Source organism: Physeter macrocephalus, chromosome 20, assembly GCF_002837175.3.
Source record: "Physeter macrocephalus isolate SW-GA chromosome 20, ASM283717v5, whole genome shotgun sequence".
NCBI lineage: Eukaryota > Metazoa > Chordata > Mammalia > Artiodactyla > Physeteridae > Physeter > Physeter macrocephalus.
The window spans coordinates 71,370,318-71,397,914 of NC_041233.1; the positions used below are offsets into that span (position 1 = coordinate 71,370,318).

A 27,597-nucleotide genomic window follows, 5' to 3' on the forward strand; every position below is an offset into this window, starting at 1 on the left:
GAGAAGGATAGGTGTTAGCTCTTCTCTAAATGTTTGATAGAATTTGCCTGTGAAGGCATCTGGTCCTGGGCTTTTGTTTGTTGGAAGATTTTAAATCACAGTCTCAATTTCAGTGCTTGTGATTGGTCTGTTCATATTTTCTATTTTTTCCTGGTTCAGTCTCGGCAGGTTGTGCATTTCTAAGAATTTGTCCATAAGGCTTTGGCATTTCTTGACTGCCCTTCTACATGATTATCCCTAAAGAGTGGATTTAAAGAGAGACACAGAGCCTGAAGTTAGGTTGTATGCAGTCTTTGTTTTGGGCACTTTTTGTATTTATTAATATGTGCAGTATATTTTAAAAATATGTCCAGCACTGAGCACTGGTCTTGTGCCCTTTACTCTATAGGATTTAAGTAGGTAATTTTGAATTACTCTTGAGCCATTTGACTCCTCCTCTTTGCCTATGCTTGCCAGCTCCGAACAGCCACAGCCATAGCATTATGTCATATCTCTCTTGGGGCACTTCCTGTTTTCCAGCCTGGTTGTCTAAGTTTCCTGTCTACCTTTGTTTGTCTGACCCCAGCACAGTACCTTGGCCCCAATCAGGGTCAGAAAATTCTCTGTGCCACCACAGAAAACAACGCTTGTCCTGTTGCCCCCGTATCAATCTGATTAAAGCCGAATGAAGATTACTCCCAACGCTATTTGACCCCCCCAAAAAATAAAATCACCTACAAATGTTCCTGTCATCCAAGAGACTGTTTAAGACTCAGGAGACAGCGCAGGGCCAGCATGGGCAGCCCTGGAGCTGAGCTGTCTGTCCCACGGGAAGACGATAGCCTCGACCTCACAGAGTGGTTGTGAGGATTAAATGAAAGAATACCAGTGGAGTGCGACCCCGGAGTCTGCACACAGTAGATGCTCAATAAATTGTCACGCGTTCCCATCTCACCCCACTCTCCTTTCTTGCTCTCACCTAACCCTGACTTACTCTGTCAGCCCAGCAGTACCCCAGTTTCCTCCCTCTCGTCTTCTCTGAGATGAGAGCCTCCTTTTACTCTCAGAGCCCAGGGCTGCCCAGTGGGCTTCCCTCGCCGAGCAGCAGACGTTAGTGGCTGTTGTGTTATCCGTTCGTCGGCAGCAGCGTGGGGGCTTATCTGAGGTCTTGGAGGAAGTGGATGAGGTCAGGGGACCGGGGGGGTGAGCTTGCCCTGCCAGCTCCCACTCTGGGGTCCCCACGTGATGGGCGGAAGTCAGGCCTCAGTGCCTCTTCCCACATTTAAACTAAGGCTTTAGTTCATTTAAAAAGGAAAGTGCTGAAGGAAGTGGAAGAGACGATTCTGAAAGGCAAAGCAACAAGAATGACAGGCTTCCAGAAGCCACTTCCACCGTAAAAATGTCAAAATCCTTAATAAGTGCCTGGCAAGATGAATCATTAAAAACTTGAGAGAATGCGCATCTGCATGCCCATAATTGATGCCCATAATTGAATGCATCGTGTCAGACGCCATTTGACTGGCATAATGGCAGCATGCGAAGGTGGCAGCCAATAGCTGCCACCTACTCACTGTGCAGGCAGAGCGGGAAGGCACCAGGTGGAAACCAATAGCGCCGGATGATGAGGGGGGCGAGGGCAGGAAGCAGTGTGTGCCACGGACGAGGGACGATAGATGACTGCCCGCTTGAGAAAATCCCATACAGACAAGTGCTGGCATTCAGGATCAGCAGTTACCAAACGCGGGGGACGTGAGAGCCAGAAGAAGGGATACAAACCTTAACAAATCATTCTTTCATTAGGAAGCATTCTGATTAAGTGGTGTTTGGACTTAAGCTAGAAATGGAAAATTCGAGTGCTATTTTATGGATCCTAAGTCATCCAGTCATGAACCAGTTTGTGAGCACTTGAGTTTTTCTTCCATTTGGTTTATTGGATTTCTGCTTTTTTTTTCTTTTTTAAAATAATCAGTGTTATCAATACAGGCAGAGAAAAAAGCCTGTTACTCCAGTTCCTCTGCAAGTATAAGAAACACCAACTCTGTCATCTAGGAAACTGTGTTCCAGTTATAAGACAATTGCTTACAGCCTCTAACTGTCAGAATACCCAGTAAGGAGGAAAGCTGTGTTCTGGAATGGAGTTTTATTTTTTCAGGTTGAATTATTTTTAAAGATAGGGCACATTTCTTAGGTCTTACTCTTGAAGTTTCTAATTGTTGCCCAGACAGGAAAGTAGGTGGTTTGAGGACTGCAGCTTTCTTTCACTGGGTGACCCTGATGCAAAACCATCACTTTTTTTTTTTTTTTTTAGAAGATGTGGTAAATAAATCTTTTCTACCACATAGGCCTGGTATCTTTCAAAGTCTTGAAGCCTGGAACTCTTACATTTTAATGCTTTTACTTTTTCACTGTCCCAGCTTTGTATTTGTGTTATTTTTACACTTCACTTGGTCCAGCATGTTTTTACCAGTTTGGAAATCCTGACTCTCCTGTGTCTGATATGAAACCAGGCATTTGGTAGGACCAGGGCTCAACTCTCAGGAACCAGGCATTGCCCTGAATTCAGGTGAAAATGCCCTCCCCCCCCTTTTTTTTTTCTACTTTTTCTTCAGTCCAGAGTCAAACACACCTTTTCCACACAGCAGTGAACGGAGCGCTGCTCTGATTACCAGGCTGCTTCCCGGACCGCTCTGCACGCGTCCCCCATGCACTTGACTTACCCACTCGATCTTGTTCATGCCCCTCTTTTCGTGGCACTTTTGGACTATTAGATGCCATCTGGCTTAATCATGTACAACTTAAAAACAACAACTGTGGCACAATAAATCTTTCAAAAGAGGTTCAGAAGCCAGTAAGCTAGGTTTTAAAAGGTACAGATGATCCTTTATTTTTTATTTTTTTTATTTTTTTATTTTTATTTTTTGTGGTACGCGGGCCTCTCGCTGTTGTGGCCTCTCCCGTTGCGGAGCACAGGCTCCGAACGCACAGGCTCAGCGGCCACGGCGCACGGGCCCAGCCGCTCCGCGGCATGTGGGATCTTCCCGGACCGGGGCATGAACCCGTGTCCCCTGCATCGGCAGGCGGACTCTCAACCACTGCGCCACCAGGGAAGCCCTACAGATGATCTTTTAAGAAAGAAAACTTCTTAACCTGATATAGGTAGTGTCAACAAATGCAGTTTGGTTAATTGATAAATTCTGTTTAAGTCTATATGATGCCAACTAACTGGTCTGACTGACCTTCCTCCCTCGCAATGTAGTTTTTTAATTGAGTCCGTATTACGTACCTAGTGCTAGGTTCCAGAGGTCCTTAAGTCTGCATGTACACACCGTTAGGTATAATGGTGGACAACCAAGGGACAGAAGGCAATTGTGATAAGGTAGAATGATGGCCATCCTTTCCAAGCCTGCCTCGCCACCTGTGGGCCTGGGGTCAAGGCCCCTGCCTGGCATTCGGGGCCCTGCAGTCTGGCCCCGGTTGGGCTTTCCCGTGAACGTCTCCCTGTGCCTCATCATCAGATCAGGGGTGGGGGGGTTGGTGGGGAGGCAGGCTGTTTTACTTAATGTCTCGTTTGGTAAATAACCTCTGCCGCACTCATTCCCAACTCCCTCGCTGTGAAAATCCTTTCCATCATTCAAGCTTCAAGTCCACCCCCATCGCTTCCACATTGCTTTCCCTGAGCGCTTAACCCACAGTGAACGCTCCGCCTGCAAACCCTATGGAACCTGTCACTCGTGTGCAGTGAGGTACCTAAGTTGCTGGTAGAGGACTTTAAGGGCACGGACACACATATCTGGTAGGTGCCCAGTAAGCTGCTGTCAGCCACGTGACCCTACTGTGCCCTAGAAAATGCCACATAAGTCGGGCGGTGTTTCTCGCAGTGCGTTTCTCACCCTCATGTGAGGGTAGGAATGGGGGATTTCGTTTTTAACCTGCCCCCTCAAGTGATTCTTGGGCACAGCTCTTTGAGGATCACTAATCCAGAGGCAAGACGTCGAGCTCTTTGGTGGCTAGACCTTTTGTGTTACGAGCGCACACCACGTGGGGAGAATGGTCCTGGTATACAGTGTCTGGTGCCTCAATTACTTATTTTTAGAAACTGAGCTCTTTATGAAGTCCTTGTATCAATTCACTTGGCAAGAAGCATAATCAAAAAAAGAGAGTTAAATTCGCAGCGGACAGTTGAGCTGGCCGCCTAACTTAGAGGGTCCTGGAAGTCCTTATCTTAACATGCCACCCAGCAGATCATTTAGCGTTTCTTGGGAAATGATAAATGGGTTAAGCGCTTGAGTGGAGACGGGGCAGCTTATCGAATCTGTGGGACAAGAACTGAGAGTAGCTAACGAGCGCCAAGGTAGGTTGCAATAGGCCGACAGAAGATAAATTTTAATCCAGATCAATGCTGCCATTTAGATTTTCAGACTGCACAGAAAGGCACTGGAGGAAATAGTTTCCGTGGAGGAAAACTCTGAAAGGCATTCTCGATGAGAGAATTCATTTCAGTTGCACCTGATGTCGTGCTCTGCACTCCCGCTGTCCTGTGGGGTGTCGCCAGAGCAGACTTCGGCATAGGCTGCCTGGGCTCGTATCTGCCCCATTCAGCTGCACATCCCTTGGTCAAGTTCTTCAACCTTTGCGCCTACACGGAGGGTTATCAAGCTACCACAGGGGGTTATTGTGAAGTTGAGGTATTGCACTGAAAATGCTTAGCACAGTCCTGGCATGATAAACCCCAGCTGTACACTCAGACTACGCGCTTGGTCTGTACACTTTCACGAGGAATGATGACTACGGTGCTCATCCACTGAGGGTGTTTATCAGTTGAGGATCAGTTGACCTTTAAAAAAGTTTTCAGTAGCAATAAGGGGAGTGCACAAGATTTTTATGTACATGAGAGGAATGTATTTTTTGAAATAACACTTGAGCAAGAGGAGGCCAGCCAGGATTTGGGGAGAGGTCCTCCTGAAATGCCATTTTAATAAATTTATTTTATTTATTTTTTGCTGCACTGGGTCTTGGTTGCTGCGCGCGGGCTTTCTCTAGTTGTGGCAAGCGGGGGCTACTCTTCATTGTGGTGCACGGGCTTCTCGTTGAGTTGGCTTCTCGCTGCAGTGGCTTCTCTTGTTGCAGAGCACAGGTTCTAGGTGCGCAGGCTCAGTAGTTGTGGTGCCCGGGCTTTGTTACTCCGCGGCTGAAATGCCATTTTTAAAAAGATAAGGGCCCTGTGACGTTTAGTCTAGGGAAATCTAAGGGGCCATGGCCGTGGTCTTAAAATACTGTAAGGGCAGACTGTGAAGACGGCTGGAATCAGAACTTGATCCACAAATAGAAACATGGAGACAGGTTTTAGTCCAGCCTCAGGGATGTTTCTAACACGAGAGCTTGCCTCATTAAGGAGGGAGGACCTCCTTATTAAGTGTTGCCACTGTGAAGGTACATTGGGTGACCTCCAGGATCCCCCCACCCTAATTCAAAGATTCTAAGTATAACCCAAACCTAACCTGCATAACCCTTTCTTCATAGCTTACCGTTTCCTCCAAAGCGACTTACGGATCCCGGCAGGTATAATGGGAATACTGCAGACTGCTGCTGCTGCTTCCTGTTGCCTGGAATTTTCAGTTTCGAACTCCAGGTCTTCTAGGGAAGGCACCTGGCAGTTGCACCAAATTACTGGTGGGTTGATAGTGGGTGGTACTATATGTAGCTTTCAAACTACTAATCCTTAGAGACAGGGTAAGACTATCTTCTCTTTATGAAACAGTAAGTTAATATATCCGCACTTTGCTCTCTTTTAGGCTATCCTCATGGATCACAACTGCCCCATTAAAACAAAAATGTATACTCAGAATAATATCCAGTCGTATCCGATAGGTGAGGATGAAGAATCTGAAAGTGACTGAGACCCTCAAAAGTCATCCAAGTATCTAATTGTATAAAACAGTGTTTCCAGTGAAATGACTCATCCAGAACTGTCTTAGTGATACCACTCATCCCTGGTGAAAGAGTAAAACCACCAAAGGTTTTCTTTTCCATGGTTATGATCGATTGCCAACAGCCTTATAAAGAAAAAGCTTTTCTAGGGGTTTGTATAAATAGTGTTGAAAACTTTATTTTATTTATTTGATTTTATTAAATATTATACAATATATTTTGACGAAATAGTGTAAATCTATAAATATTTGAATCCAAATCCAATATAATTTTTTAACTTACATTCACGAACACCTGGGCAAAAAAGTCTTATCTATTTTCTGAATATTGGTAATGAGTGTTTAAAGCACGCTTTATCTCCGAGACACTTCCAATAATGAGGAACTAGAAGGAAGTCTGAAAAACAGAATCAAGTAAGACGGCATATAGTATATAGTGACACTGAATGTTGAGTTACTGAACTTGTAATTACAGTTGACCTTGAACAACACAGGGTTTGGGGGTGCCGACAACCCTTGCAATCGAAAACCTGCGTACAACTTTACAGTCAGCCCTCTGTATCCATGGTTTCACATCTCTGGATTCAATCAACCACAGACCATGTAGTACTGCAGTCTGTATTTATTGAAAAAATTCTGCATATAAATGGACCCGTGCAGTTCAAACCGTGTTGTTCAAGGGTCAACCGTACTGTCAATATATTCATGAGTTAAAAGCTAGTTTTCTCAGATGCAGAAGACAAGAACTTGAGCCAGTCGTCTTTCGGATTTATCCATGAATCTCAGCGGGCATTAGTTTTCTATGTAATCACCTACCTGGAAACAGACGGTTGTAAATTATGTTTACGTGTCATGTGGTTGGCAGCAAACATTAAAGCCAATAAGGGTAAAATAGTAAATGTTCTGAAAGCAGAGAAAAGCACCCAAACGTATAAACAACTAGAAACTTTCCCTTTCAGATATATACTTGTCTTACCGGATGACGGAAAATTGAGGATAGGTATACCTTATACTGTCAGGGTTGTTTAAGCATGATGAGATATATCAACACCTAGCTCAGGTTTTAGAAAAGAAATTTAAAAGGCTAATAGCTGCTGTGATGTGAAAAAATCAGACTATAATTACCTTTGACCTGGAAGTCATCCACGTGTTTTCTAGGGATCTACTAATTTTAAGTTGTTTGAAACTATTATTTTTTAGACTTCTGAAAGTTGTTCACATCAATGTGAAAACATTTTACATGAAGATGAAGAAGGAATGAAATTGTCTTGAATCGTGTTAGGAAAACAGGTAAAAATAATAGGGTGGTCAGGGCACACCCCCTTTCACAGGCAGGAAAAAACCCAAACATCTAAAAATGTCTATGTAATACTGTATCACCTAGTGCTGTGTGATGTAGTTTTTCTAAGCATGACGACGTTGATGTGCCTTTTCGATGTGATAGCAAGTACCGTGTTAGTGAACATTGTTAGTTTACATGGAGTTTTGTATGAGATATGAAGATAGTGTGGAATGTCTCAAATAACACTTGTTCATTCTGTAGTTCTGTAATCGTAAACAAAAACTACTTAATGTCAGTTCTTTGTTAAGCTAAAATTGTGCTCCTGTTAGCTTGGAAGGACCCCTCAACCTTATAATTCTCTAAGAAAGTAGCTAATACTTCCCATTTTCTTTATGAAGCTTTTTTTGTGGGGCTTTGATCTGAAGTCTGGTTTTCAAGCGCGTGTGTTGGAAGCAAACAAGCATCCTACTCGTGTATTTGCGTTGGGCGACTTACACAAGGACTCTGCTTTGCTGGAGGCACTTCTATGGCTAAAGTAAAGGCAGGATTGTTCTCTACTTCTGTAGGGGAGAGCCTTAAAAAAGAATGTGCTGCAAATCAATTCTCTTGCGGGGTTTGTGGTTCTCCTCACTCCCAATACCATGTAACTTATCCCTCTTTTATTTTTGCCTGTAAGGCTTCAGTCCCTTCAAGAATGACTGGCAGCCATGTCTGCTGGTGATCCCTAGAGATCATATAAAAGATATATATTTTTCAGAACTGTTTTGAGAGCAAAAGGTATCTATCAGTTGTATCTGAAGGAGAAAAAAATTGTAAGGTCTTTTATATGACTAGTATTCTGGGGTTGGCAAGACTATGAAAAGAGCTTTTTTTTTTTTTTTTAACGTGTGTATCAGAACAAAGAACACACAGCTCTCTGAACATTTATTTTTTGAGCAGAGGTGGTTTTTATGTTTGTACCTGGCAAAACAGATACAAAAAGCTTAATGAGGTAGTGATGAATATTCAATTCTTTCTTTTGACTTTTAAGTGTATCCACCTACATCATGTTTTAGCTAGTTTACTTAATAAATCTTCTGAACACCACTGTGCCTGTTGTATTCCTTTGTTAACTAGATATTATCATTGGAATAAAATATGTAAGAAGGTATTGTTTTAACTGTGGGTATTCAATTAAAAACTATTCTTCTTTGCTTGCAGGCATCAGGTAAAATCTACTCCAGACTAGTTTGAACCATACTTTTTGGCTTTGCAAAATTTGTTTTAAATTGAAGTATGTAACTAGCCACATGGTGTCAGTGTGGAACCAACCAGTAAGTTATCCTTGCATCTCTAAAGTTATATTGTTTTCCTGATTGCTACGAACAAATAACTATATCTGATGAAAATAACTATGATATGCAGCCACTTGACACAGTAGGTCCACGGCCCCTGGAAGTTCCATAAAGCTTAGGGTGTGCATGTGTGCACCTTTCAGGGGTGAGAATCCATGGTTTTAAACAGATCTTAAAATGGATCCATGGCTTAAAAAGGCTTAAGGGAACCTCCCCCAACCCTGTCTTTAAAGGAAAGCTGTTATCTCTCAATTTAGAAATAATCTCAATACATTTTAAAATTAAAGTGATTTTAAATTTATTCACTTTTAGGGGACTTAAGATTTTATTATCTTAATATTAGTAAGAGCCAAAACCCTTCAAACTGCCTTTCAAAAAATTCAAAAATACTTAAATTTAGAATTGACAGTACCCTCAAATTTTTAGCATGTGTTTTCTCCTCTCAAATTCACAAAATGGCCACATAGTATTTTAACTAGTTCTGATACAGAAGAATGTAAGGTTTGATATTAAGAAATGTAGCATATGAATTGATTCTAAATGCTAAAATATCGCTCAGCTTGACTGTCTAACCTAATAATTCATCTAAATACCAATGTAGCAAATACACTTTAGTCCAATTACTACTAGATAGCAGAGGCAAATCCATAAATCTGATTTTCACAGCATAAAGAAATAGTAAGACCAAAATTTAATGCTTTTAGACAATTTTCAGAATAGCAATTTTGTTTAGCCAAAGCAGACTTTAAGCTTATCTTCATGGCCCAATTATACTAGGCAATAATTCCATAGAGATGCAGCAGTCACCTTTTTCAGATGACATCAAATGAAGATATTCTTGTTTTCTGTGGTAGTTTTTATTTAATATTATTTTTTAGCTATTGATAACATAGCATGGCAGAAAGATTACATCAGGAATGTGATATAATACAACTGTTTTCACTGAAGCCTTATACCTTACTATTCCTTAGGCTATTGGAGTGTCCCACCCCCCCCGCCCCCCCTTGCACGAAACTACAACTGTGATGCCTCTACTGCCTCTCCCAGTAAATAGAAAAATATTGCACTACATTGAAGGTATATTTTACAAATATCATTAGCAGCATTACTGAGCTTTCCATAATTGTGGTTCTACAGAGTTAAATACTTTTAAAACATGAGTAGATTTTTATGAAACCAAAGTTTCGCATTATTTCTACAGCTCTTTCAAATGCATCAGTTTCAGCAGCATGCTTGGATGTCACTAAAACTTCCATGGTATAATCCAAAACCACCAGCCACTTACTCTGCCTACCAGGTTGTCAGTGGTAAGTGATTTTTTAATAAGATGACAGTTGGTTATTACATTGGGCAGATTGTTTCAAGCTATTGTTACAGAACACCATTTTAGCTTTCAGTGAATTTGGTGTATAAAGACTTCTACAGCAGTGTTCTTTTAAAATGCAAGCATGTTTAAACAAAAATGGGGGGTATACACAGATATATTTTTGTTATAAACTTGGCCAAGAACGGTATTTAGTTTCCTAATATTTTACTTAATAATAAAATAGCAAGAATGAGAACTGGCTATTGATTTTAAAAGTGGAATGGCTTTTCTACCCATAAAAATGTTTTTATCATCCATATAACCCTTTTATTTCAATAGCTTTTTACTGTTCAGAGAACTTTTGCAGTTATGCTGTTGTTTTCCTCACAACAATCCTGTGAGGTAGAATAAATTTCGTTTATTCCTACCTTACAGCTGGGGAGCCTGCAGCATGGAGCCCTTTCGTGGCTTGCCTATGGTTACACAGTTCACTAATGGCCAACAGAAGAGCTTGAACTTAAACTCTTGTATGGAGTCCTGGGTTATAGACCTGGGCCAGAATCCTTACTATTATACTATGCCTTTTCCTGCCAGCCATAAAAACTGTCATCTAGTTTTAAATTCATGTCAGTTTCACTATATAGCAATTATCATAGTAGTTACCTACAAAAGGGAAAAACGTACATATCTATCTATTTTATAGACATATAAAAGGCCAAAACTTTTATGGTATACCAAGAGGTCATGCTCACATGTTTTCCCTCAGTCATGTTATTGGGATCCACACGATGGCTTGAGTATCGGACTAGACCTTCATTTTAAGAGAGAAATGGTTCCAATTCCTATGTATCTATGCTGTGTAATTTTTTTTTTAATAAGACATATAATAATGCTTCTGAACTACAGAAGCTTTCAGAACGATCACCATTCCTTTAAGCCTGTAGGATGTCAGACAAAGCAATAAATCTATTTTGCATGATTCCTCTCCCTTACAGCATTCTCATGCATGACTATTTTTCTAAAACAAAACAGCCAAACCAGATATCAACAAGGTCATTTTAAGAACAGTCCTCTGAAACTTCAAACATCTACATGCTTTATTTCCTATGGGAGAACTGAAGATGAAAAATAATCATAAATGTTTAGTACTTCCATTTGAAAGGCAAGTGTCAACATTTTGAAAGATTATATTTCAAAATCCTACTGGTTACTGTTTTTTTTGTTTGTTTTTTTTAGTAATCTGGTCATCCTCTCAAAATTCTTGACCAACTGCATTCTGTATTTATTCCCTATTGCATTTTGTTTTTCAATGCAGGCTCTTCAAATTAATCACTATATTCTCACTATACTTAAACTGCACATAAGCTTTAGAAAAAAATTTCACAAAAGCATAAAAAAACAAGCAATATATGTAAATTTTTTTTTTTTTTTTTACTAAATCAGCATAACTAACTAAAGCTGCGGCATCTGCTTTCATGTTACATTTGGCAAAATCAAAACAAAAAGCACTCCCCCAAACCACAAAATAACAAAAATCTCAAGCAAGTAGATATGACAAACTTCATCACACAAAGTAAGATTCAAAACCTGTTCCCTCAATGATTGCTGTTGTCAGTTAGTTTGGGCATGCAGCAAATTTGTTGTTATAACTGTGATAGAAATGAAAGTATTTCAAGAATCTGGACAGTATCCTATTTAATACTAATTCAAAAACTAGGAAGAGAAAGGAAAAAAAACACAATGAGACATCACACCTACATAAACACAAAAAGTCAGCTTACATAATTACATAATTAGAAAAAGTTAAAAATAAATTAATTAGTAAAAATAAATTCCCAGTATAAACCCAAAAAGCATAGCTATAAATGCAATCTGAAACAACCAATTTAGTGAGCTGGTCATGTTTTTGCTGGAAAACCACCTTTTCCACTCTAGTTCTTACACAAGCAAATAACTGTGAGGAAGCAGGCCAAAGTGCATAATAAGAGGGTTTAAATGTGGTTATATCTGTGGTACTTTAGATGCAACTTTTCCTCAATCACTTGAAAGTTTAAACAGACTGTTACACAGACTCAGATGGGCCAAATAAGTCATCTGATATGCTACTGAATGGCTGAGAGTCTATTAGTTGGGTTATTTCACTATCAAGGTCTTCTTCCGTATCATCTGTGTACTTGCTTATTTTCTTGGAGTGCTGGTCTAAGGACAGACTTTCTAAAGATTCAATATCTTCAATGCCTGCTCTGTAGTGGATCATAAGAAGTGTTAGAGCTTGCAGTCTTTCACCTGATTTAGCCAAAGCAGCAGAAAGAAGTGATTTTTTCCTCGTATCTGTTGTCTCTTTTTCTTCTCTAACAAGGGAATTATTATGTTCCAACTCCTGATCAATTTCATTCTGCAGTTTATCTAGCATGAACTCTAGTTTCTGGATCCTCTCCTCTGTAGGCAACCCCCTGTACAGATCACGACCGATTTCTTTAACTGCAATGAAAACGCTGTCATCCAGACCACCCTCCTTTCTCACTAATTTTATTCCTGTGTTGTTGCCCCGTTTAGAAGGGCTGTTTGGGCCACAGATCTCTGTGTCACTGCCTTCGTTGTCTGATGTGTTGGGTGTGTGTTTTGGTGAAGGTTCTACTAGATCAGTTCCTGGCTCAGAAAGGCGAGTTTTAGAGACTTGACGCAGATTTAACAAACGAGAGCTCGTATTGATAATATGTCTTGTCAAACCTGTTGTTCTGTTGACTGACTTCCCAGCTTCAGCATCAACACGAGGGGGCAGGCCTAAGAGGGTTTCTTGTCCTTCCAGCCTGAGATTTTTCAGGGCCCGGTCTATCCGTTGATCTGTTGCTCCACAAAGAGGAGTCTCGGCTAGACACTTTTCCTGACATTTTTTATGGCAAACATAAGCACAGAACATACACTGGGAAGCAGCTTTAGTCCAAACTTTTTTCTTACAGTAATCACACCAAGTTGGGTTCTGGAACTGAGTATCCTGGAAACTATGTTTATTTTCTGTTAGACCCATCTGTCCAACAAAGTGCTCCTCTTTAGGTAGGGCAGAAACCTCTTCAACCAAATGGAGTTCTTTTTCTTTCTCTAAGTTAGTAACTACATGGTGGTCTGGCTCTCCTTCTTTCAGATATTTGAAGTGAACAGTAATATCACCGAAACAAAATTTGTCATTGAACCCCTTCTGCATACTCAGATTACGCAGCGCGGTTCTCGTGACCATGGCCTTAGGTGATGGGGCTTCCAGTCTGAATTTGGAAAGGTATTCCATGTTCGATGTAGCTAAGCATCCTAAAGCCACCTCTTCAAGTTTTAAGCTGACATGCCCCAAACAGATGAGACCCCCTAATTTGAAAGGATCCCTGCACCACAGTGCGATGTTTAAGTACCTGTGGCAGGCTTCTATGTCAAAGAGACAGCTGGCTCTGGTTCTTGTCCATTTTCCAAGCTTATTACGGTAAAGAATTTCTGACGATTCCCACGTTTGATGGTCATCTGAACTGTCCTTAGGAGGGCAGGAACTTTCTGAAGTCAAATCTTTTGCCACTTCTTGCTTTGCTAAAAACTGCTTAGCTGCAGCTGCTTCTTCTACGTGATCCAGATTTTTCGCTTGCTTTTCAGCAGGTTTATCTGCAGCAGGCGGTGGCAGCACCTTCTCTGGCTTTTCAACGAGAATATCTGGTTCTGCCTGACTTGGGGCATCAGCAGAAGGCAAAGGAACTTTGACTTGCGGTCGTGGTGGCACAGGTGGTTTGAAAGTGGATCCTTGGGTGGGTTTTGACACTTGTGCTGGTTCTGTTATCTCAGAAGATTTTAGGGCCAAGGGCTTATTTCCTTCTTTGGATGGAAGTTTTGGGGGTGGTGGGTAACTTCCTACAACTAATTTACGATTTAAAACTGGTGATATAGTTCCAAGGGGTTTAACAGAAAGTGTTGTTGGAGTACGTTTGGGACTGTGACTTAATGACTGTGCCTCATCTTTGACCTCAGTCTGTGCTCTCACATCACTTGCTAAGTCTTCAAATTCAGAATCCAGGTCTCTGTTTTCAGCATCTACTGCCAACCCACTTGTTTCCTCTTCATAGTTTGGTTGGCATGAGCCTGACAGAAAGCTGTCTTCCAACTGTCCGAAGTTATCTTGCAGCACTGCACCCTGGTTACTCTGGCCAACAGGCCTCTCATAATATACGAGGACTCGGTCGCCAGCCTGCTTGATAAGCTTCAACACTTGCAGTGTAGATGTGATTTTCACACCTGTTTTAAGATATTAAAAGGGAAACATGTAAATTACTGCAGTAAAAATTACCTAAATTCACTAAGTGTAATTGCCATTAATTCATGATTACTTAACTAATGGAAAAGTAATAGTGAAACCTCTAAAATACCTTACGGGCTTATGGATACATCAGTGTACTGATTCTTAAACCCTGACTGCTCCGATGTCCTGGAAACATTTACCTTTTCAAACCAAATGATGACATGAAAATCCTGAGGAGGGTGTCAAGCTGCTAACTCCTAATTGCTTCCCATTCCTTCCTAGGTTTAAAAGACATTTTTCCTCAGTTTGAACTGAAGTGAGCAGAGTGAGACCTATTGAAAAGGTTGTATTAACGGTTAAATCAGGCTTAAAAAGATGGGAAACTGTGATTATATTGAGGGAGATTGTAAAATGCATCAGGGATTATAAGCTATGTGGTGAATGATTCAAATTAAGAGACCAATGCTTGAAATAAACTTAGCAAAATATTGGGTTGGCCAAAAAGTTTGTTCTGTTAGTGAATACATTGTTCAATAAAAGTCTCGGTGAAAATGAAAAATGTCTTTTATTTTCACTTAAAACTGAACAAACTTTTTGGCCACCCCAATACTATTATGAATAGTGGACTCTTACAGATTCTTTTCATTAGCCCTACCCATCAAACTAATCTTTTTCAGGACTAGAAAGAATAAGGAAGGCATAATAGGAAGGCTTTAAAATTAAACAAGTTGTTTACTATCTGTATCTGTATCAATAATATCTTAAGTTTTCATTTTATTTTCTAACAGGTGCTACATCAATTAGTTCAAAATTCAAAAAGTACAGAAAGATGTACAGTGAAAAATCTCCCCTCCACCTCTATCTCCCAGGTGTATTGTCCCTTTCCTGAGGCAATCAAAGCTTCTGATGTATTCTTCTAGGGATATTCTAGGTGTATCTTTTAAAGGCTCTATTTTTTCCCTACCCTCCCCCAAACAGTACTTACCTAAGCCAACCCTTTCTGTAGGAGTTACAGAAAGGTGAGAAGGGGTCTTTACTTTCCAAAGGTCTTAAGGCCATCCTAAATAAATCAAAGTAACATCAGCCCCATCTAATAACCTGACTTCAGAGTTCCTCAACCTCTATATTCTCCTACTTCGGCTGCCCAGGCAAGACCATGCTTTAGACTTGGTCATCACTTGGAAGTTTTCCACATCAAAGATCTTTTACTTGGAAATTAATCTCTGATCACAATCTCCTATTTCCACCTCTAACTGAATCTGTTTTGAGGTAGTTTCCATGTCCAATCATACCTCCTTTGCTCTCATGGTCCAGCTGGTCTCCTGATACCACTTGCTTTTCTCCCCAACCTCAGTTCAAGACTTCAGTGGTGTTCACACCAAGCTTTTTTATTCTTTTGCCCCAGCCCTTCCTCTTCTACCATCTACCTGTCTTTCTGATCCCCAGCTTTGCTAGCCCCTTATCGCCCTTTCCTGCTCCTAAGCTTATCACCTGGATACAACTCCCGAGTTATACCATCTCTCTGCAGCAAGGCTTTCAGTGCTGCTTTAGCATTCTTTTGATTGGTCTCTAAACAACTAAGTCTCCAACACCAGCTTCAAACCTTTCTTATTCCCCTGAAACCCACCCTTCCTACTCTCTTTTATTCTGTAGATGACATCACCTTATTTACTGAAGATCAGTAAGAAGCCACCTCTTCTCCCTGCCAATCATTTTCAGGATTAAGCTATCTTAGAGGAGGAAGTATCCCTTGTACTTTGGATCCTACTCCCCATCCCCTTCAGGACTTTGCTCTATCAATTATCCTTGCTAAAATTTTAATTCCCTTCCTTCTTCTCCTTTAAAACCTTGTTTTCCTTGGTTTTCACAACACTGTACTAATTTGGCTCTGATCATCTCTGCTTTCTTTTTTCCCCCACCTATATCTGTCCCTTGTATGCAGATGTTCCCATGGTTTTGTCATTAGTTTCTCTGCCTTTTTGTTCTCTCCCTAGATCACACCCATTTCAGTAGTTTCAACTATCAACTTTTTCTTTGGTTGGCATCCCCTCTTCTTCACTCTAGTCGTACATTCCCAGCTACTTCTGGATATCACCACCTGGTTGTTTCGTTGATACTACAAATTCAGTGAAGTTAAAACCTCTTTGACCTTCTCATCTTCCTGTTCTCACTACTACGTGAATCAATTTGCCACCCTCCCAGTTAACCCGATCTGAATCATGGAGATGGTTGACTCCCTAGATTCAGTCTACTGTCAATCCTATTAGAGTTCCAGTCCATTTTCATTCCTGGTTCAGATCCTCCTGACCACTGGCTTCCACTATAGTAATAAACAGCTTTTTACTATGATCCCTCACTTAGATCTTCCCTATTTATTTTTTTGCGGTATGCGGGCCTCTAGCTGCCGTGGCCTCTCCCGTTGCGGAGCACAGGCTCCGGATGCGCAGGCTCAGCGGCCATGGCTCACCCGCCCAGCCGCTCCGCGGCATGTGGGATCTTCCCGGGCCGGGGCGCGAACCCGCGTCCCCTGCATCGGCAGGCGGACTCTCAACCACTGCGCCACCAGGGAAGCCCCCAGATCTTCCCTATTTTAATCACCAAACATATATTGCTTCCCAGTTTTCCTAAAACATTGGCTCAAAAACCTTTAGCCTACAAACTCATACTGAAATTCAGAGCTTTCTAGTATGACTTCATGATTCATCCAGCCTTAATTTCTGCTGCTTCCCTTTAACCACACTATGTCCCAGCAAAACTGTAATAAAAATTAAGTCCATCTAATGATCTGAGGTAGGCAAAAAACTTCAGCTCAATCTAAACTCATTCTTTGTGACTTAACATCTGCCTCTTGGGACTGTTCAGCCAAATATGGATTATTTTTCTTTTGAAATATTTCAAATATATGCAAAAGCAGAGGAAACAGTAAAATGAACTCCATCATTGAGCTTAAATATAACAAACATTTTGCCAATCTTATTTCAATTATCATCAATCCTGTTACTAAATGTTTTTTTAAATGTTATATACCCATACAAAGCATAGCTATAAAAAAAAGAATGTGTATCATACCCTCCCCTTATCTCAATGAATATTACTATTATTTTTACAAATGTTAGACACGAAGAGATGACTTTTGCTTTTTCACCCTGCCTGTATTTATACTGCTTGGATTGATTGATTGATTTTTGATAATAGATATTTACTGCTTGTATAATTGAAAACAAAAATCTTTCATAAAAGGACATAAAAAAGAAAACAATTTTATGCTGTAGGTAAAACCAAACAGGGTATGTATACATATAAAAAATTCATACTGAACTATGATTTTTAGCTGAGGGATAACTGTTATGTTTATGTTAAATGAATACGTAACAGATGAGGTTTATTTTATAGCCTTATTATCCTAAGTGTCTATGAACCAGTATCATCATCTGGGAGCTTGTTAGAAATACAGAACCTGGAGCCCCACCCCAGGTCTACTGAATCAGAATCCACATTTTAACACCATGCCTGGGTGATTGGAATACACAACAGAGTTTGAAAAGCACTGTTTATGACATAATCAGAGGGATTTCCGTGTGAAATATTGACTTAGTGGGGCTTCCAGGTATGAAATTAAATAATTTTCATTATTTTATTGTCATGATGGATATGAATTAAAGGTAGAGTTTCTTCAACATATAACCAAAGACAATTGCTCCTTAATTTAGGAACTAATCTACCTTGTTATTTACTGTTTTAGCTGTTGAGAGAATATTCCATGTTGCCTTTAAAAGCTCAACTGTAACCAACCATGGGTTCAAGAAATCTCTTGACAAGCCTAGAATGGGTGGGCCAGGTACTACAAAGGTCTGGAAAGGTTTGGACTTTTCCTCCACTGGTGTCCACAGTGAGTCTTACTGCTTATTTATAAACATGCAAGCAAATAATCTGCCTAACAATAGAGAGTTTTTGTTGTTATCAATCCAACTGATAGGAAGGCAAGCAGGTGACACATTTTTCTGCCAGTGACAGTGATTTGGGCTGCACTCTGAATGACAATCTACTAACAAATGGCCGGCCAGTCAGGAACAATAAGGGGCAACCAATATGGGGCCACAGGACAGTTCAGGTATGCCCTCTTAGACAAGGAATCTCTCTCCTGTTAATTATCTAGTCCTAAGTGATGGGGACAGTAGTGCTAACATTGTCAGTTTTAGGCTCAGAGTAGTAATGGTGGTGGCCACACAGAAAGATAACTGTTGACCTGCCCTTTCTTTCACATTCAATTAAAAAAAAATAGAAGTAGAAGGAGGAAAATGGTCTAAAGATGAAGTATTTTAAAGATTTATAATTAGAACTAAAATGACGTGTTTTAAATTTTTTAAGGCTTCCTTCACATTTTTATTTATAGTATAGTTATTACTTTCTTTCCATTGTAAAAGTAACGTGCTTATAGAAATAAAGAAGGAAGAGGGACTTCCCTAGTGGTGCAGTGGTTAAGAATCCACCTGCCATTGCAGGGGACACGGGTTCGAGCCCTGGCCTGGGAAGATCCCACATGCTGCGGAGCAACTAAGCCCGTGTGCCACAACTACTGAGCCCGCACGCCTAGAGCCTGTGCTCCACAACAAGAGAAGCCACTGCAATGAGAAGACCATGCACCGCGACGAAGAGTAGACTCCGCTCGCTGCAACTAGAGAAAGCCCGCACGCAGCCATGAAGACCCAACACAGCCAAAAATTAAAAAAAAAGAAAGAAGGAAGAGAGGAAAAACCCCCACATCTGTTCTCTGGTTTTCTCTGTAAATGTCAGGTATATTGCACATCAGCATAATTACCTCCAATAGCAATCAGTCGATCTCCCCGCTGAAGATCAGCAATTGCAGCAGGCGAGTTTGGGGCCACGGTCTCAATTATGACGTGCCCAGCATACCCGTCAGTTGACTGGACAAGACGAAGTGTAAGTCCGACACTTTGTAAATTCCCCTTTATTAATTCAACCTTTGATAAAGATAAAAAAAAGAAAACAGATTCAATGGGTTCACAGTAGTGGAGTGAGAAAACACTTAACACATCGAGAGCACGACAGTTGATGCTGACTTTTATACCATGGTGATTATTATTACAGACTAATAAAGGAGGGAGGAAATCTTTATTGTGACAATATAAATTAACATATGCTCAGACTGCACATTTGTGCCATCGAACCTTTTAAATGATGAGGTGAAAATAAACAAATAGAAATCCTAAATATTTTTCCTACATCTGGTATAGCATGTGGCATGCACTCCCTAAACTCTGACATCATTACCAAAGATGATTTGGTTTTTAAGGTTTTATTACAGAAAATTTAGAAAATATACAAAAGCACAAAGAATAATTAAAATGAACCCTGTGGTAGGTTATAAAATATAGTAACAAATTCTCCTTGACTTGAATGCATGTCCCTTTGCAATTAGTACTTTACCAGACCTGCCATTAGAGGTATACCTGTTTCTCCATCCTTCTCTCAGCAACCAATATAACTAGAAAAAAACAGATGAAGACATAGACGATCTGAACATGATCAGCCTTGACTTAAATGACATTTATAGAACACTATACCTAACAATGCCAGAATACACATTCTTTTCAGGTACACATGGTAAGTCCACCAGGATGTGCTGTGGTCATAAAACAAGCGTTGATACACTTAAAAAGACTGAAATCCAAGATACGTTCTTTGAATGGAATTAAATTAGCAATCAATTAACAATAAGAAAACTAGAAAAACCCCAAACATTTGGAAAGTAAAACAACACACTTTAAGTAATTCATGGTCAAAGAAGAAATCAGAAGGGAAATTAAAAAATATTCTGGGGACTTCCCTGGTGGCGCGGTGGTTGAGAATCCACCTGCCAATGCAGGGGACACGGGTTCGCGCCCTAGTCCGGGAAGATTCCACAAGCCGTGGAGCAACTAAGCCCATGCGCCACAACTACTGAGCCTGCAACTCTAGAGCCTGTGAGCCACAACTGCTGAGCCCGTGTGCCTAGAGCCTGTGCTCTTCAACAAGAGAAGCCACCGCAGTGAGAAGCCCCCGCACCACAATGAAGAGTAGCCCCTGCTCGCCACAACTAGAGAAAGCCCACGTGCAGCAACCGAGACCCAACACAGCCATAAAAAAATAAATTAAAAAAAATATTGAGTGGAATGATGATGAAAATACAATCTATCAAAACTTGTGGGATGCAACTAAAACAGTGTTTAGAGGAAATTTATAGTTGTAAATACTTATATCAGGAAAAAAATTCTAAAATTAGTGATCTCAGTTCCTTCCTTAAAAAACTAGAAACCCCAGGGGCTTCCCTGGTGGTGCAGTGGTTGAGAGTGCGCCTGGCCTGCCAATGCAGGGGACACGGGTTCGTGTCCCGGTGGGACACATGTGGGAAGATCCCACATGCCACGGAGCGGCTAGGCCCGTGAGCCATGGCCGCTGAGCCTGCGCTCCGCAATGGGAGAGGCCACAACAGTGAGAGGCCCGTGTACCGCAAAAAAAAAAAAAACCAAAAAACAAAAAACTAGAAACCCCAAAGTAGAAGGAAAGAAGAACAGACATCAATGTAATAGAAACTAAAACAACAGAGAAATCATGAAAGCTGATTCAATGAAATAGTCAATAAAACTGATAAGCCTCTAGGATAGACTGATAAAGAAAAATGTGTACTACAGCCTGCGCTCCGCAATGGGAGAGGCCACAACAGTGAGAGGCCCGTGTACCGCAAAAAAAAAAAAACCCAAAAAACAAAAAACTAGAAACCCCAAAGTAGAAGGAAAGAAGAACAGACATCAATGTAATAGAAACTAAAACAACAGAGAAATCATGAAAGCTGATTCAATGAAATAGTCAATAAAACTGATAAGCCTCTAGGATAGACTGATAAAGAAAAATGTGTACTACCCAAATCAAAATAAGAGGGGAATATCACTACAGAATCTAGAGACATTAAAAGAGTAGGCAACATTATGCACAACTTTATGTCAATATATTTGACAACCTAGATGAAATGGAAAAATTTCCTTGAAAGATAACAAATGAGAAAAACTGACTAAAAAAATAGAAAATTTGAACACCCCTATATCAATTAAAAACATCAAATTCACAAACCTTTACACAAAAAAAATCCCTCCAGGTCTAGACTGCTTCATTGTGAATTGTTGAAACAACAATCCTACTTGGAATCTTTTAGAAATAGAGAAGGAGGGTATGCTTCCTAAATCATGTGTTAAGGCCAATGTAACCCTAATTCCCAAACCCAGACAAGAAAGCAGAACTACAGACTAATATTTCTAACGTTCAAATATGGATGCAAAATTTCTTAACAAAATTTTAGGGAATTCAACCCAATAATATATGAAAAGGATAATAATCATAACCAAGTGGAGTTGATTCCAGGAATTCAAGGTTGATTCAAGCACCCAGGAGTCAATTAGTGTAAGTCACCATATTAAGAAAAGAAAGGAGAAAACCATATAAACATTTTAATAGCCGCAAAAAAATCAACATCCATTTATGATAAAAGCCCCCAACAAAATAGAGCTACAAGGGAACATCCTAAATCTGATTATAGGCATCTACAAAAATCTGTAAGTAACATAATACTCAAGGGTGAAAGACCTGTTTTCTACCCAAGATCAGGAACAAAGCAAGGATTTCTGCTCTTACCACTTCAATTCATTATTATACTGGGGGGGTGTGTTAGGGTCATGATGTAAGAAAAGGGAAGACATAAAGAATGGAAAAGGAGAAGAAAAACGGTCTTTATTTGCATATAATATGACCCTATACATGGATAATCCCAAGAAATCTACAAAACAACTTTTAGAACTAACAAGTGAAATTAGGTCACAGACTACAAGGTCAATATAAAAAAGGCAAATATGTTTCTATATATTACCAACAAATAATTAGAAAATAAAGAAACCAAATTAATTTGGAAGAGCATAAAAATACTTAGGATTAAATTTTTAAAATTTATCTTTCATTGAGGTAACATTGGTTTAGAACATTATATAAGTTTCACGTGTACATTATATTTCTACTTCTGTATACACTACAGTGTGTACTCATCACCAAAAATTTAGTTTCCATCTATCACCATACAACTAATCCCCTTTATCCATTTCACCACCACCTCTCCTCCCGGCTCCTTCCTCTCTGGTAACCACTACTTTGTTCTCTATATCAACATGTTTGTTTTTGTTTGGTTTGTTCATTTATTTTGTTTTTAATTGTTTATATTCTACAATATGAGTAAAATCATAAGGTCTTGTCTTTCTCTGACTTACTTCATTTAGCACAATGCCCTCAAGGTCCATCCATGTTGTCACAAATGGCAAGATTTCATCTTTTTTTTTAATGGATAAGTAGTATTCCATTGTGTATGTGGGGTGTGTGTGTGTGTCTGTGTATGTATATATATATATATATATATATATATGTATATATATATATATATATATATATATATATATATACACATACCACATCTTCTTTTAGGATTAAATTTTTTTTTAACATCTTTATTGGAGTATAACTGTTTTACAGTGGTGTGTTAGTTTCTGCTTTACAACAAAGTGAATCAGTTATACATATACATACGTCCCCATATCTCTTCCCTCTTGCATCTCCCCCGCTCCCACCCTCCCTATCCCACAACTCTAGGTGGTCACAAACCACCTAGCTGATCTCGCTGTGCCATGCGGCTGCTTCCCACTAGCTATCCACCCTACGTTTGGTAGTGTATTTATGTCCACGCCACTCTCACTTCGTCACAGCTTACCCTTCCCCCTCCCCATATCCTCAAGTCCATGCTCTAGGTCTGTGTTTTATTCTCGTCCTACCCCTAGTCTCTTCATGACATTTTTTTTTCTTAGATTCCATATATATGTGTTAGCATACGGTATTTGTTTTTCTCTTTCTGACTTACTTCACTCTGTATGACAGACTCCAGGTCCATCCACCTCACTACAAATAACTCTTTAGGATTAAATTTAATTGAAGATGTCCAAAACCTGTATGCTGAAAACTTCTGCAAAGGGAAATTAAAGAAGACCTAAATAAATGAAGAATGACACCATGTTCATGGATTGGAAAACTCATTATTGTTAAGATGCTAATTCCTCCCAAATTTATCTACAGATTCAAAGTAATCCCAGTAAAAAATCTTTGCAGGCCTTTGGAAAGGTAAAAGACCTAGAATAATCAAAGCCATCCTTAAATAGAACAAGGCTGAAGGACTTATACTACCTAATTTCAAGGCTTACTATATAATGTTAGTAATTAAGACAGTGTGGTATTAGCCTAAGGACAGATATTAGTTGTAGAAATTAACATCATAATTTCTTAAGATACCAAATTTTAGACAACGTGTTGACTTCCTACTGTAATAGATAAGGATGACAGTCCATTCTCCTGCCCCCAAATTACAGTAGAGTTACATCATTATTTTTAGTTCCTCTACATAACCTCTTTATAACTTTAATTAATATACTTATACCCCTATATTTCTTATTTCATCAACTACAGACAATATCTCTCTTGATACTAGGACTTCTATCTTTCCCTTCACTTCTCCTCTTTATACCTTCTACCTTCTAAACTCTACCATGAAAGTTGATAACTATTATATTAATTTTTAAACTATTTTTAAGCTATCAAGGTTGACTGAAAGTCAGTCATGTTTATAATATTGTGACTATATAAATATTATTTATTGAGAACCTGGATACCTTTACATTTTCTGTCTTGTATAGCCTTTTGCTTTTCTTGGAGGATTTTCTTTCAACAATATAGCTTTCACTTTAAATGTAGGATTTATGTAAGTACTGCTTCTGCAATTAGCTCTTAAATTCACCTATCCATTTGTTTACATATTAAATTATTTAGCACTCAGTCAAAGCGAAGTTTTTCTTTACCCTCCCCATCTTACTCCTGCCTAAAAAGAAGCCAGTTAATAAATGTAGAAGGAATGAGCAGATTTGAAAAATCACCCAAAAGGGGAGAGAAACATTTAGATATAAAAAAAGAGAGAGAGAGAGAGAGAGAGACAAAGAAAGACTAAAGAGATGTAACAACCAAATGTAATGTCTGAATCTTGGTAAGATCCTAGTTCAGGGAAAAAAAATCTACAAAAACACTTCTGGGACACTGGGAGCATTTTAATATAGACTGAAACTTTGGTGAAATTAAGGAATTATTAATTTTCTTATGTGTGATGATGGTTATTGTAGTTATGTAAAATGTTCTATTTTTAGAAGATTCATACTGAAATATTTAGAGGTGAAATATGATGTCTTCAACAATGTCTTTCTCAGATGCAGAGCCATGAAAAGTTTCAGTATTTATTATTATACTTACTAGTAAGACTCAGCACTACTAGTCAAAACAGGATACAAAAGGAAATTTAAAAGCCAATCTGGGGCTTCCCTGGTGGCGCAGTGGTTGCGAGTCCGCCTGCCGATGCAGGGGACGCGGGTTCGTGCCCCGGTCCGGGAAGATCCCACATGCCGCGGAGCGGCTGGGCCCGTGAGCCACGGCCGCTGAGCCTGCGCATCCGGAGCCTGTGCTCCACAACGGGAGAGGCCACAGCAGTGAGAGGCCCGCGTACCGCAAAAAAAAAAAAAAGCCAATCTTCTGTGAATGAACTCAATATACAGCTGAGGAAACAAGGCAAACATATTATGCAACAAACATCAATTCAGGACATTAGAATATTTAAACTATCTTATATCGTTCAAACCTTAATTTACTTTTACAGGATCAAGACTGAGAAGCTAATTTTATGATCATATGACTTTAAAAACTATCCCATTAGAAAAGACAAAGACGGTGACTGATGTCAACATTCAGTAAGAGAACAGCAGCCAGTTCAAACGCACTAGAAGAATGGGCTCAAGCATGGTCTTTACTTCCAAAGAACAGAAATCATACCAATGGTGGTAAATATCTACCTTTTCACAAAATTATGTTTTCATCCTGCTAGAAGGTTTCCTCTATGTAGTAGACTAAAGACATATCAAATGAAAGGAAAAGGAAGGGGTGAAAAAGGAATAGCAGAGAGAGAAAAAATTGTATTTCTTATGGACAAATAAAAGCATAGTGAAGAAAAAGTGAACATGGAACAATATTATATTTTCCTTTGGGTTGCTGATCATGAAATCTTTATTTAAAAAAAAGAAAAGGGTGATGAAAGTGGAGGTAAAATGTCTGATAACAAATACAGGAATAGATTATGGATGGGAGACCTTCAGTCAATTCTAACAATCATGTAATAACTTTTCCTTTCTCATAAAAAGTCAGTTAGATGTTTTTAAGTCCACCAAAATCTGGGTACTCCCCTATTCCAAAAGATAAGCTATGATTAAGGAAAAATTAACATCTACAGAACTCATTTTGTCTGCAAAGAGAGAGGCCTGACAGTGATTTAGTTTCTAGTTCCAGTATGTTGCTAAGGCCTGGCTGTACTCCTACTAAAAGCTATGCAGAGCCTAGCCCACACAACCATGAACAGTGGCCCTGACACCTGACTGTGGCATGAAATACCATGGAATCCTCAAAATAAGCACACCTTTTTTGCTTAAGTGAGTTTTAGTAGGTATCTGTTTCAAATGGGTTCTGGCTTACCAGGCACCGTGTTAGAGACCATCATACATAATATCTCATTAAACTCAAAGTGCTGTATTTATTAACTACAAAGCTACAAATACATTATAAATGTAGGATGGAATCTGCCCGAGCCTAGCCAGGGGCCTCTGCCGCCCACCCTTGCAGGGACTTAGCGCCTGCAAGATGGGTCAGAGAAGGGGAGGAGCACGTGGGCCAGTGCTATACCAGCAGCTCCTCCTGACACCAGAGGCTGCCTCTTCTGCAGATAGGGGCCTGTCCAGGAGGTGAGGGCTCGGAGCTTCAGAAGTGTGGTGCTATCCTCACCATCGTCCTACAGAGTAAAACCAAGTCCCCCTAAAACAGAGTTCCCTTACTGAGTTTACAGTTATTCTATCTAAAATTTTATTTCCTTTCTTTGTGACCTCTTACCCCAATCCTGTGCTAACCGAACATTAATCAACCAGAGTCAGATGGCTAAGATTACTATTGTTAACATCATTAATGTACCAAAATTGCTGCTGTAGATATCATCATTAACATACAAACCCAAGTTGTTTCTCCAGCGCAAGACGAGCTAACAGACCCCTGAACCATGGACCACCTGGCCTGAGAATCATAAAACAGAGACATCTGACTCCTTAAACTATGATTAAGAAATGTCACATAGCACTTCCCTGGTGGCACAGTGGTTAAGAATCCGCCTGCCAATGCAGGGGACACGGGTTCGAACCATGGTCAGGGAAAATCCCACATGCCATGGAGCAACTAAGCCCGTGCGCCACAACCTGTGCTCTAGAGCCCGCGAGCCACAACTACTGAGCCCGTGTGCCACAACTACTGAAGCCCGCGCGCCTAGAGCCTGTGCTCTACAACAAAGAGAAGCCACCGCAATGAGAAGCCCGCACACCGCAACGAAGAGTAGCCCCCTGCTCACCACAACTAGACGAAGCCTGCGCACAGCAATGAAGACCTAACACAGCCAAAAATAAATAAATAAATTAAAAAAAAAAAAAAGAAATGTCACATACAGTATGGGATTAAGAGATACAAACTACTGTACACAAAATAGATAAGCAACAAAGATTTACTGTATAGCACAGGGAACTATATTCAATATCTTGCAATAACCTATAATGGAAAATAATCTGAAAAAATACATACATAAAACTGAATCACTGTGCTGTACACCTGAAACTAACACAATATTGTAAATCAACTATATTTCAATTACAATAAAAGAAAAAAGAAAAAAACAGAAATGTCACATAGAGTAACCTCGTGGTTACCAGTGGGGAGAGGGAAGGGGCAAGATAGGGGTAGGGGGTTAAAAGCAACAGACTACTATGTACAAAATAAATAAGCTACAGAGATATATTGTATAGCACAAGGAATACAGCCAATATTTTAGAATAACTATAAATGGAATATAACCTATAAAATTATGAATCACTGTTGTACACCTGAAACTTATATAATACTGTATATCAACTATCCCTCAATTAAAAAAAATCACATATTAATAAAAAAGAAATGTCACAAGTTGATGATTAATCCCAGCCTCTTTGTTCTTCCCCTTTAAAAAAAGCCCCTCAAAGTCCAAATTGGAGTGGATGTGAGACTTGTTTCCCACTCCCTTGCTTGGCACCCTGCAAATAAACCCTTACTTTGATTCAAACACGTGCTATCAGTGTTGGGCTTTCACCTCCTTCTGCACCTTTACATTATGGCCCAGGAATGGTTTTCCCATTATGGAATGGGAATGGTTATCTGCATCTAAAAGCCTACTGTTAAAAGTTCAGTTTTAGGGCTTCCCTGGTGGGGCAGTGGTTGAGAGTCCACCTGCCGATGCAGGGGAACCGGGTTCGCGCCCC

General features: G+C 39.9%; 2 protein-coding genes across 2 annotated transcripts in view; one reads left to right on the top strand and one right to left on the bottom strand.

Moving 5' to 3' along the window:
* Positions 1-7,008, top strand: part of SLC18A2 (solute carrier family 18 member A2) — a 38,670-nt gene extending 31,662 nt beyond the window's left edge. The window contains exon 15 of the mRNA XM_024121592.2: positions 5,772-7,008. Coding sequence (XP_023977360.1) covers positions 5,772-5,876 — 105 coding nt within the window. The 3' untranslated portion in view covers positions 5,877-7,008. The remainder of the gene's footprint in view (positions 1-5,771) is intronic.
* A 2,824-nt stretch (positions 7,009-9,832) lies between these two features.
* The window catches only part of PDZD8 (PDZ domain containing 8), a 91,740-nt gene continuing 73,975 nt past the window's right edge, over positions 9,833-27,597 (bottom strand). Inside the window, exons 4-5 of the mRNA XM_024121344.3 lie at positions 18,918-19,080; positions 9,833-14,094 (exon numbers count right to left, since the gene is read on the bottom strand). Of these exons, the coding sequence (XP_023977112.1) occupies positions 11,891-14,094; positions 18,918-19,080 (2,367 nt within the window). The 3' untranslated portion in view covers positions 9,833-11,890. The remainder of the gene's footprint in view (positions 14,095-18,917; positions 19,081-27,597) is intronic.